At 41.8% G+C, this 13,052-nt stretch overlaps 1 protein-coding gene across 1 annotated transcript; it reads right to left on the reverse strand.

Moving 5' to 3' along the window:
- Positions 1–299: 299 nt before the first annotated feature.
- Positions 300–2,387, reverse strand: aplnrb (apelin receptor b). Its single transcript, XM_023273649.3, has one exon. It carries the CDS (start codon positions 2,282–2,284, stop codon positions 1,208–1,210), a length of 1,077 nt encoding a protein of 358 aa, XP_023129417.1. The 5' UTR covers positions 2,285–2,387; the 3' UTR covers positions 300–1,207.
- Between the last annotated feature and the right edge of the window lie 10,665 nt (positions 2,388–13,052).

A 13,052-nucleotide genomic window follows, 5' to 3' on the forward strand; every position in this document is an offset into this window, starting at 1 on the left:
CCAAACGTCCCGAGGTTGATCCCGGCTGGACACTTTTGTCCTGGCTGATTGTTTGCGCTGCTGAATTGTAAGAGAAGAAACAAACAGCGCTGGAAGAGGGAAGCAGAAGTCGAACATGCATTTCCTGCAGACATATGCTTTGATTTCAGCCCCATGGAGAAACAATGGGAGGGAGGCTGCCTCCTCTCAGCAAAGCACCAACAGGAAGAAGCATATTCTCTGGATGGGAGAAAAAATACATTCCAGCAAAAACGTAACGAGCTAAAAGTAACAGAGTGACACCAAGAGAGAGAGAAAGGTTGTTTCTTCAGAGCACCTTTTTTCTTTTTTATTACAAAATCATAGACATGGATTCAAAAAAAAAATGTATTCACAAAATGCTTTCATGTCAATTCGTTGATATTCCGACACTCGACATACAAATTCATTCCTTCACACACACACAGACGCTGTCAAAACAGTCACCTTTTAATTGGGCTTTTCACCAACCTGAAAACTTTTGTCAGCTGCCATCTGTCTGTCTGTCTGCTCTGTCTGCCCAAACCCCCCCAACACACACACACACACACACACACACACACCACACACACACACACACACACACACACACACACACACACACACACACACACACACACACACACACACACACACACACACACACACACTCATCACAGCACTTTTATCAGACTCAACACCTCTCGATGGCTGGCACACCCCTCCTGACTTGTAGCACTGCCAGATGTGCTGCAGATACTACACACTGATCTGGAGAGCAGTCTGGTTGTCTGCCAGTCTAGATATCATGCCTCAAGTGCTTACTAATGATAACAAGAACAGCAGGCGCAAATGCATGAGTGACACACTTCACCAGGACTTGAGGACAGGATTTCAAGAGTTCATTGGCTTTGCACACAGTCCACAGGACAGCCCAGATACATTCCACTGTTTCCCACACAAAAAAAGTCACTTTTAACTCTGGTCCCCTTTTGTTCAAGTTTTGCTTCCCTGCTCATGAAAGTTGAGGCTGGAGTTTCAGAGCCCAAAAGGTTTTTCCAGCCTGTAGTCCACAGAGTCAAAGGGGAGCAAAGATGATATCCTGAAACAGATTGCAGACGATCTGTGAGCAAGCACCCAGTGCTGCAGAGTTTTACCTGCATTGTTCTGCATCGTCCACCTCCTCCCCGGCTCACCTGTGGGCCTTCAGTCACACCTTGGTGGCCAGAGACTGAGCCTCCGTCTTCTGCGAGGACAAGGAGCTGGCCGGGCTGGAGTGCAAGAACTTCTTCAGGTTGAGGAGGCACAGGCACTGGGATCTGAAGCGCAGGTCGAAGAAGGCGTACAGGAAGGGGTTGAGGCAGCTGTTGACATAGGCCAGGCAGGTGGCGTAGGGGTGAGCCAGCAGCAGGAAGCGCAGGAAGGCACAGGTGGCGGGGAAGAGCTCCAGGTAGGAGAGGGCGTCGGCGCTCTTCACCACGTGGAAGGGCATCCAGCAGGCGGCGAACACCACGACCAGCGTGGTGATGATCTTCAGCAGCCGCCTCTTCCGCTGGTCCTCTTTGCGCAGAGTGTTGAAGTGGCGGGTGACGGTGCAGCCGATGAAGCCGTAGCAAACCATCATCGCCAGGAAGGGCAGGAGGAAGCCCAGAGCCGAAGAGGAGATGCTGAGGCCGGCGATCCACAGGTTCTCCTGGTCTTTGCTTGTCACCACCAGGCTGAAGTCCATGGCGCAGGAGGTGCGGTCGGTTTCTGGGTCGTACTTGGTGGTGCGGAAGACGAGGGTCGGTGCAGCCAGGAGGCCGGACAGCAGCCAGATGGCCGTCAGGGAGCCTCGTATGTGGCCACGTGTTCGCAGCTGGGTGCTGGACAGTGAGTGGACGATGGCCAGGTAGCGGTCGAAGCTCATGCAGGTGAGGCAGAAGACGCTGGCGTACATGTTGAGCAGCACCACGTAGCTGCTGATCTTGCACAGGGCCACTCCGAAGGGCCAGTGGTAGCCCATGGCGGTGTAAATGGCCCACAGGGGCAGAGTGACCACAAAGGTGAGGTCGGCCAGCGCCAGGTTCCCGATGTAGACGTCAGCCGCTCGCCGCTTGCCTTGAGCCCGCCACACCGTGAAGATGACCACGCCGTTTCCAGAGAGGCCCAGGATGAAGATGAGCATGTAGAGCACCGGGATGACAGAGTATGACGGCGTCCACTCGGAATAGTCGCACATGGTGGAGTTTTCTGTCTCCTCGTAGTCGTAGTACTCATAAGGACCCACAGTCGGCTCCATCTCCATTCTGTCTCTTCTGAGCCTCAGTTTTCAGAGAAAGAAAAATGCCTGCTAGGAGGGCAGATAGATCCACAGTAGTTGACAGCACTCTACAGTCTGTTGCTGTGTGAAATCTGCCCACCCTTATATACCTCCTCCCGGCTTCCACCCTCCCACGACACCCCCTCTTCCCTCCCTAACTGCCCCCCTCCTCCTGCCTGCTCTGCACACATCCACCCCTCACTCCATTCATTCAGTCTGTCACAGCGAAACAAGTCCTGTCGCTTCACATGGTTTACTTTCTCAACTTTTGTGCACAAAATATTTGCAACAAGAACAGATTTCTAAAATTAAACAGTCCAAGCAACAAATATAATTCCATAGTAATAGAGCAATAGAGGAAAAGTTCATGAGACGAGTCTGGGCATGGAGAAGTTTATAAAGTGGGCAATTTTAAGGTCAATCGAGAGTCGTTCTGGCATTTGAACATTTGAATAGGAAACTATTAACATTTCCTTGTGTGTTCTTTCTTGCCTGAACATGCTCGGACATGAAAAAACACAAAATGTGAACACAGATAGATACATTTAGTTTTAATGAATTGTAGGTTACACAAAAAAAACCGGTCTGACCTCAGATCTTTAACCGGAAATGTGCAACTATATGAACCATTGAAAAAATACGAAGCAAATCACTCTCAGATTGTACATATAAGTGGTGTTTGTGCTTTGCTTGAATATTTTAATTCTACTTTGCTTCCTGCTTTACCTCCATTATTTTGATCTGACATCTGTAATTACCTTACTGGACTCCTTTTATCATGAAATATATAAAATACAAACATACAGTAAGTTAAACCACCTTCAGTATATATTGTAAAATGAGTAGCAGTGCTTTCTTATTAATTCATCAGTGATAATATTCTAATAAAAGAACATAGTGTCCATTTTGGGATGTAATAAATATTTTTATTGCCATATTTAACATATGTTTAGCCAATAACACAGAGATACTTTTACTTGAGTATAGTTTGCAGTACAGACTTTTACTTAAAATAGAGTATTTTTATATTTTGGTAACTTTTACTGAAGCAAAGGATCTAAATATTTCTTCCATCTCATGTTAAAAAAAACACATTTTCATATAATGTAAACTTTTAAAGCCAAATTTAATCTTTATTTGAGATTTATTTATTTTTTGTTACAATGGCATATATCCTTTGGTAGGTGAAGGATAATATGACAAATCTTTTTGTAAAATGTCCTGTTTACTGTTTCATTTATCTATTTTTGTTGTTGTGTTGACTGCTCAGCCACAGTGCTGATTTGATTTATCGTCACACATCTGTATAAAAAGACACATGATATCTAATCATAATTACCTCTGTAAAGTTTAAAATAACTTTGTAGACAACAAAAAAACTGAAATATAGTATGATACATAATTTAAATTTTTTTCAGAGCGTGATGCTGATAAAAATAGCAAAATATAGCAATAAATACTACAAAATAAAAGCACTGATAGCAACATTTATCTGAATGCTCTGGCTTAAAAGAAAAGCATTTTGCTGCTTTACACAGGAGAACATGTGTGACAAAAAAGAGAGCAAAACATTCATGTGGAATAAGATGATTTTTCTGACTTTAGCACTTGTGTGATCTTAACATCCTGAACCCTCCCCTTGTCCTCAGGGTCAGAAATGACCCGCCTCCACTGAACCTCTAAGATAGAGCAGCTGCATTGAATTTTCAACCAAAAATCTATTTAATATGAAGAACTCACTTGTCATGCATCACACACTTTGTGAATGTCTGGGTTTTTTTGCTCTTTAGAGGGCATAAAGACTGTATTTAATCAGTGGACACCACTCGTTTTTACTACATCACACGTTATATCACAGTTTTCTTTATTAAAGTAGAGGTTTATTATCACTATTATTGTTGCTAAATGTGTTGCATAGGTGTAAACATTACTTGTTTAGCAAGAGATAGTACCAGAAATGTGCAGAAAGTAGCTTGAAGTGCATTTTTTGACGGGAAACAACAGCGTACTGCGTAATGTACAACAGAAAAGAAAACTACAATGCTAAACTACAAAATACTAGTCTTCTCACATCTTTTGAATCATTGCTCCCAGTCACAAGGTACAAAACCTACAACAATAAGAAGAATTTCACTTTAGGAAAAGCCATGGAATTTCAAGTTAAAAAAAGATTATTTAGGGGGTTTTCTTTGCTATTAAACATCGTGGTTGGGACGTTTTAGACCTGAAGGCAACACGAGGGTTAAAGCTACTTGAAGGCCAAAAAATGGAGGAAACTTTTGTGTCTTTGTCTTCTCGGCTGTTACTTCTCGGCCCAGGTGGGACGTCTCAGTCCTCCGGCTGCTCCGTCTCTCAGCAGAGTGGCAGCAGTGGCGCCGGGGCAGCGACCTTTAGACACAACTACTATATCACTCAGCGACTGGACTGTCCTCCACCGATCCCTTCCTCCACCCCTCCATCCTCCGCCCTGCTTAGTCACATCACTCCTCCTCTCACACTGCAAAAACTCAAAATCTTACCAAGTCTCTTTGTCTTATTTTTAGTCAAAATGTCTCATCTGTCTTGATTTAAGATAAATCCACTTAACAAGTGATGTTTCAGCAAGATGGAGGGACTAGTTTTAAGACTCTCGTTGAGTCAAACAAGCTTGAAATTATCTTGTTTTTAGTTGTATTTTACAAGAAAACTCAAAATAAGTTTAATACATCTCAAATTAGGAGGTCACATGAAAGCAGAAATCTATTTTTGAGTGAAAAACTACTATTTTTTAAGCATGTCTGGCTTATTTTAAGACACTAAGCTTGACAATCCTGGTAAAATAGAGCTTAAAATAAGTTTTCCCAGCTAATTTTAAAATCTCAATATTCTAAATATCACATCTTATTTCAAGAAATCTTACCAAGCCATTTTTCACTTGTTCTATTGGCAGATTTTTTCACTTAGTTCAAGGTAAAAGTTCCTTGAAATAAGTTTCTTTTTCTTGTTTTGAGAGGGGCATTTTTTCCAGTGCATTATGAGGATTTATTCACCAGCGTCATTTACTCTCAGAGAGCTGTTTGTCGCTGCCAGTTATTGTGATGTGGTGTTTGTTAATCAGCTTCTCGTGGATGTGTTTGCGTGCCTCTGCCTGAACGCCGTCCTTTCTCTCTCTCTGTCTGATTGTCTGTCCAGCTCTTTGTCTGCCGGACCGGAAAAAAGCAAAGTGAAGTGAATCAAAGTGAGCTTCCTATCTGCGCTATGCTGGGACGGGGGTCTGTTTTTAGCTGCGTTCGCTGACAGGGATGTGAATATACGGCTGAATAAAACACCAGGCCTTCATGATCCGTCCGCCCACTCACTTTTCCCAGAATCCCCTACATGGAGCACAGATTTTGCATGAAAAGTTTCCTTTTAAAGACATGAAATGAAATCGGCGGCAGATGAAGATGGATTCTGGTGACTCCGTGCACATTTCTTGAGACACTTTAACATGACAAAAACCGCATTTCATCCTCTTTTTAGACTTTAAGAGCGACAAGTTCTGATCGCAGAGCGTCCATGTCTTCTCTCAACATACCAGAGACCCTGTTTCCACAACATGCAGCGCTTGTTTTTCCTTCTAATTGCCCACCTGTGTGTCACACTGAGTGCTGTTGCTCCTCTCATGTGTGGCCTTGTGCTGTAAACCACACACCATGACGCATTTAACCACATTTCAAGGCAATTTCAACCTTAATCCTTCATTTGACGGTCATCCATAAGCGATGAATCACTTACAGACGGCACATCCTGCAGGCTTCAAGCTTCTCAAACGATACACAAAGACACAAACTCTCGGTGGCAGTGCGTCTGTCTGCAGGGCTGCTTTGATCTTTCTTCATGACCTTGTGTTTTTGCGAGTTTATGAGCCCGTTTCTGGTGATACTTGTAGCGCCAAAAGAGCATGAGGTGTTTGTGTTGCTGAGGTGTGTGCAGGTTGGTGGGGGTCTGACAGTTGTTTGATGTGAAGCTGTCAGACCACATGCACTGAGACAGCTGCCTCCTCAAGGCTTCGCTGCCGATCCGAACCATCCTCAGTCTGAAAATTCATGATATCACACATCTGACACAAACACCTGAGAGCGGCCTGACAGCTCCGATGATAAACGCACCTCCAGGGCAAACACTGAATCATCAGCACCAGCAGCATTGCCAGTCGCATCAGAAGTTAGATATGCCCTTTTAATTATCCGACCCTGTCAAAGCTAGCACCTCCAGCAGGCCTGCAGAGCTGCACCATTTGGGGCATCGTTCCAGGCTGCTCCACTCTGCTAAGCCTCCTTTCAGCAGGGATGATGAGAAGTTTGACACCAGGATGGGAGAAGTTTACACCTTTAATCAGTTTCACTTCTCTGGCTTCAGACTGACTTTTACAGATGGCTCATTTCATGGAAAAAATGGCTGCCGACGAGTAAACGCTGGTGCATCTGGCTGCTGCTGCTCGCCGGTAACTTTTTAAGTTTTAGATATATTTTATGGTTGTATGACCAAATCGGACCTTTAGTATGTATTTTATGACTGGTTTTTATGAAGTTTCTCTATTTTAATGTTTGTTGATTTTATAAGTAAAGTGTCTCTGAGTGTTTTGAAAAGCGCTATACAAATAAAATGTATTATTATGATTATTATTACTGGCTGTCTGTATGACTGAAGTATCTTTTTTTAACCTTCAGTACAGTTCTGAATGATATCATGGCCGCTGGAGACCACCAAATACCCTATATAAGACAGATACTGGTAAGTGAGCACAGGCTCTCCATAAAGCTGAGCTATGTACACTGTAAAAAAGAAAACTACAGTCTATTCAGCAGAGTTGGTATTCTGATTTGTTTGAACATGAAAATCAACAAGATGAGTGGGCGACCCATAAGCAGGGTCTATATGTAGCAGTCATGGGTCCCAGTTCCAGCTCATGGCTGTTTGCTGCAGGTCCTTCCCCCATTCTTCTCCCCACTTTCCTGTCTCTCAATGAAACCAGAAAAAGGCCAAAAAAATAACTTGATTGTGGGGTTGATTAGCTTTTGGTAGTTCTGTGAATCACACTATTCAACTAAAAAAACAAGGTTATATTGGCCAAATGAAGAATCAGTAGTAGTGACTATTCACAGAACAATGTAACTGGTACAATGAAATATGACTTAGGACAATGAACTAGCAAATCGTTGAGAAAATTCAAAAATTTTACTGCAAAAGGTTTGAAATTTGAAGTTTTCTCAAATATTCTTTTTTTTTTTTTTTTTTTACGGTGTAGATGAGACAGTTTAACACAGGCCCTGCTGGTGGTCGCCAACCACAGGTTTCCTGCCCATTTCCTCTCCAGACTGCTCTCCTCAGACACCGAGGCCACAAACTGGTGGTTTTCAAGTCCAATATAACAATTTCTGAGCAATTGCAGCAAGTTTCTGGTTACTGTTGGTCCAAGTTTTGCTGATCGTCTTCGAACAGTTTTGCAAACTGTATCAAGAAAAATCTTTTGCTCTTTCTCCTCAGATTCTTCTGATGGATCATGGTCCTCCTCCTCCTCCTGTCCTGTCACTATCCCTTTTTCAGTCTCTTCCAGCGTCATTTCATTCATAATCTTCCCCTCTAGAGTGGCAGCCGTGGCTCCCGAGGGTCAAGCAGAGATTTTTTTGAAAATTCATAGATTTTGGTGTTTTCATGGGATTTGTTGACCAAAAGAAAATATATAAAATCACTAGACATGACAAGCCCAAATCTACTTGGATGGTGCAACAAGTTCATGACCATTAAAGCTATTAATAGTGAAAACAGCTTCTCCTCTTAATTTATAGATTCACCTTATTCCCGTTCCATTCAGCCGTTCTTGTGCAGAGTCAAGTTAAAGACAATGCAGAGTCCTTGGAGGAAACGTTCAGGTCCTACATGTCACCACATCAGCTCCCTGATGGATCTTTATAAAGGTCAGGATGCAGCCACGGAGCAGTCCTCTGGCTGATGTCTGTGTCTGTACATAAGAACCGTGGCCTGTCTTGATCCCAGTCAGCACATGTGCAAGAGGTCACAAGATGTTTTCTCGACCTTTTGACCCCCATTGACCTGCAGCTCTGCAGCCACTCAGTCATCCAGCAGCTTCTTAACCTGCTGCACACAGCTAATTTCAGTCGTCTGTTTGGAGGCCAGTGGACCGGGAGAGTTTGTTGATAGAAATCTTCCTGCTCTCAAAATGTTGTTGTCTTCTGAGCCAAGACAGAAATATTCATCAAATCTAAATAAGAGGACAGGAGAGGGAAATCCAGAACGGTTTGCATCAACACGTATAAATAGCTCTGACCTGCACTCGGGGTCACAAGTGAAAATATAACTTTTACATTGCAGCAGGGCGCCTCCTCGTCTCTGACGCAGAGCAGCCAAGGAGAGTTTTAATTGGACGGAGCAAAGCTGAGAGGCTCATTTATCATTTATAGAAGCAGAGAGGTAAAACTGTTGCAACTGTGGTTTGTTAATACTCACAGAGAGTTGTATCACAGGATAGAAACTAATTAGGAGGTTTGTTTTCCTGTGATGGGTGCAGACACATGAGGTTAATGAGGAAATACATACAACATGTGACTAAACAATCACAAGCATCACCAGTCTTTGTAACGATGCCAGAATGTAAGCCGTGATGGTGTCACCTTCAGGTAATAGAGAGTAAATCTACTTTGTGGTTTGCAGTGTATTTATTTGAACAGAACAGACTAAACTGGTCATGGCTAGTATTTTTTTTAATCATTATTTAGTGCTGGGTTGAGCCTTGCAGCTGTTCGCAGCACTTCAAAGTGATGTTTTGTGTCCTGAAGGATTTAGCTGCCACCAGTGTTAAGTGAGGACAGTGAGGCTGGGTTTGGATTTCCATCACTCTGCTGAAGGGTTTAAGGCTTCAGGTCTGCACAGAAGCTTACAGTCTTTCCATCTCATTCATTTGTCTGCTACAATGCAGCAGTGCGGGAATGAATAAGAAAAGAGATGAATCCTTGTTACAAGAAAACAACAAGAAATGCAAACTCAAGTGGCAATAATATGCAGTAAGTAATTGATATTGGGTGAAACTTGCATGTTAAGACATACACTCCTTTTCTTTCTTTCAGTTAATCAAACAGCATCTGAGTTGTTGGCTTCATGTCTGAATGAGGACCCTCGTCACTTCTTCATTCAACTTGCAAAGATCAATGTGGGAGAAAGAAGGAGAGATGACTATGTCAGAGGAGGAATGGACTGCAATATGGAAACTCCAGTGGAGAACTCACAGAGATGGAAGGAACAAGGATGGAAAACCTTCATAAAATACTTCATCACTCCATGTCAAAAACACTCTATGATGGAACTCCTCCTATCTGTTGGAGAAAATGTGGAGACCAAACCATTTTCATATCCTATGGGCCTGCCCTCTTATTAGACAGTATTAGAAAGATGTTCATGGAGCACTGCAAGACATTTTTAAAAGTGTAATTTCTTTTGGAATAAAAATTGTTTATTTTGGATGTTTACCGCGGGAACGGAGAAAAAAAGGATAAATACCTACTGAGTGTTCTGTTGGTTGCAAGCAAGAAATCTACAACTAAGAAATGGTTATCATAGGATATTCCCACGATGTCAGCTGAATCTTTATAAAATGGAAGAGATGACAGCGTTTATAAATCAAAAACATGACTAGTTTGTAGCATGGGTAAAAACGGGTTGCCTATTTAAAAATGAAAAAGCCCAATTTAAGACAATGTAATGGTCACTCCTTAATTTTCCTGAAGATGTTCGCATTTCTGTTTATTTTATTTTTTGATGGGAAATTGTTTTCTGAAAAAAGAACTGTGCACATTCTGGCACATGTGAATTGTACCCATCACTAAAAAAATGGTAAAACTGATAAAGAATGAAAAAAATAGTTGTGACGACAAACTTACTAAGTCGCCCATACAGTATACAACAGACAACAGTGCACCTCTGTGCAATATTACTGAAATGTAAAAAGATTCAAAGTTGTATCGTCTTACAGTAACTGCATTGTTTCTAAGTTGAGGGTATTTGCTTTTATGAACAATCAAAAAGAAATACTCAAAAAAACTCCACTAAAAAGTATATGTACCAAGATAGAAACTCAGCACAACAAATATGACTAGACTTGTGATCACCTGTGATTTCCACTTAGCCTAACCGCATGAATGTGGTTATAGAAGGATCTGAGAACACCACAACTTTCATGCTCAGATGAGGCCAAGATACAATGAATCAGTTTAGATGGGTTCCAGCATGTCTGGACTGAAGGGCTGCCACAGTGAACGCATGGTCCTGACAGTGAAGCACAGAGGAGACACGAGGGTGCATGAGAGCAAAAGGTGTTTGGAGACGACATTTACAGATGGGACAAACCAAAACTCCTGTCTGACAAGAGGAATCCCAGTCTGCAGAAGACTGACAGGAGAGGAGTATTCCAGCATGATAATGATCCAGAGTTAACAGCCAAAATCACACAAGAAGAATGAACTTTGAATCCAGTAAAACATCTTTGGGGTATTTGAAAGAAAAGGATAGGGCTGTATTTTTAATATAGTTAATCTGAACTGTTAGATTTTTTTGTTTTTCACGAGAGTTAACACCCTCCTGTAGAAGTAATGCAGTTATAGATTGCTGATTAGAAGCTGCGAGGAACATTAACATAGATGTTTGCAGCAATGAGTGCGCTGTGCTGAGAGAGAGGAAACGGACTTTAAAATGTTTACAAGTAGGCATTTTAAATTTGACCATCCAATCCATTGGTGAGAAACAAAGATAAGACCAGAGCCTCCCTGCTGTCTAAAGACCAAAAAAGCTGCAGTAGAACACTACACCCACATTTCCCTTTTCCTGCAGGGAAAATTCAGCAGGCGGGAAAATCTTCTTCTTCTTCTTCTTCTTCTTCTTCTTCCTCTTCTTCTTCTAATGGATTCAAGACTAATATTATCCTCCAAACCGTGTGAAACAGTGATGGAACAGGCAGCAATACCTTTCTGAACTCTTACAAATGCACCGCAGGATTTAGAAAGTGTTCGAGTTTTTATCCCTCACATGCAACATGAACTGTTTTATAGATTTTTATGGCTGTCCGAACTTCACAGAGTTTTGAAACACGAGCCGTCAGTATAGTTTCAAAGTTGAGAGATGCACGCTCACACATTCTCACACACACACACACACACACACACACACCCACACGCACGCACACACACACACACACACACACACACACACACACACACACACACACACACACACACACACACACGTGCAGAAAACACACTCCACAGTCCTGCATGTCCGCACACTGTGTAACACCCATGACTACACTGGGCGCAATACAATAAGCTATTGTAACCTCAAACCAAAGGTCCTGAAGCGCATATGCTTTAGTCGTTAGTCTCAATTATAACAGGCTATGAGGTCACTGGCTGGTATGTGTTAACATGTGTCCCCTGTGCTCCCTTTCAAGCACACATGCAAACATTAATCCACTAAAACTAGTTGAACCGACTCAGTGCCTACCAACATTTTTTACAATGTATTTTGGATGTGCTTTCGTTATAAAAGCAGAATCTCACTCTAAATGGGTTTTATTACAGTAGTTATTACCTTTAATTCTATTGGTAAATGCAAAATGATCTATCTAAATTGAAAATAAAAAAGTAATCGCTGTTTACTGGCTACGCAGCTACGACAAAAAACAAACTTAAGCTGTCAAATTTTATTCATGTGTTGCAAAGAAGATACAGGTTTAGCTTAAATCTGCATATACTTGGAATTAACACCAAAAGGAGTCATCCAGCGGTTTGTGGACTCTTGTTTTCAAGCCCCGAATTCACTACTTCCTGGTGAGGATCAAAGATTAGGACTGACTGAGAACCCGAGATATCCCAAAGCTGAGAACCCTGTTTTCTAACTTTCTGCTCTCATCTGTGCATTGCCTTTTTTAAAATCAACGTCACTACAAGAAACAGCAGCGACCTTTCAACAAGGAACCTACCAAACTGAAAATTTCAAGTTTGATTAAGGATTTGAGCAATCCAAAACTGTTACAGATCATTTTCATCAGCTAATTGATGCTAGTTTGGTTAGATTCAATAAACAATTTGATTAGATCAAGGGAAAATCATGGTTTGGGTCAAAATGACTACTTTTGTAATGTTAGGGGAGCATCAGTGTCCATAGTTACAAGAATAGACATGCAAACTAAACTGCATTCTTAATTATGCTTTGAGGGAAGTGCATTTTCTCCTGGATTACGGTTGCTAGCAGAGTATCACTAATACATGTCTCAACACGTCTTTGATTTTACTGCTGCATTTTCACTCCTTTGCAACCCTCCAATCACACATTAAATGAGGCGGGACTCATTACCTTGGTTACCCAGATAATGGAGTAGAAGCTTTAAACATGTTGTAAAATAGTCATATTTTAATCAAAACCATAATTTTCTAAACCTAAGTAGTGTTGTGCCTAAAATTAACCAGACTTCCAACACACAGTTGTTAAAATGTTAATATTAATCCAATGCAGGATATATTAATAAATGTAACAAAACAGTTTGAGTGTGTAAATTTAACCAAATAGCAAGTGAAAATAAAAGTAAACCCCAAATAAAAATGAATCCCAGTCTCCCTAGTGAAAGTCCTGGTGCACACTTTGTGGTAACTTCGAACTGGAAGTCTTTTTTATGTACTTATTATGTGATAGTCGTACCCTTCAGGAAGAAAACATGTTTTACTGA

The sequence above is a fragment of the Amphiprion ocellaris genome, chromosome 17 (genome assembly GCF_022539595.1).
Source record: "Amphiprion ocellaris isolate individual 3 ecotype Okinawa chromosome 17, ASM2253959v1, whole genome shotgun sequence".
Taxonomy (NCBI): Eukaryota; Metazoa; Chordata; class Actinopteri; family Pomacentridae; genus Amphiprion; species Amphiprion ocellaris.

Excerpts from the sequence above, each read along its gene's own strand:
- aplnrb (XM_023273649.3), bottom strand. The coding sequence starts at position 2,284 with ATGGAGATGGAGCCGACTGTGGGTCCTTATGAGTACTACGACTACGAG.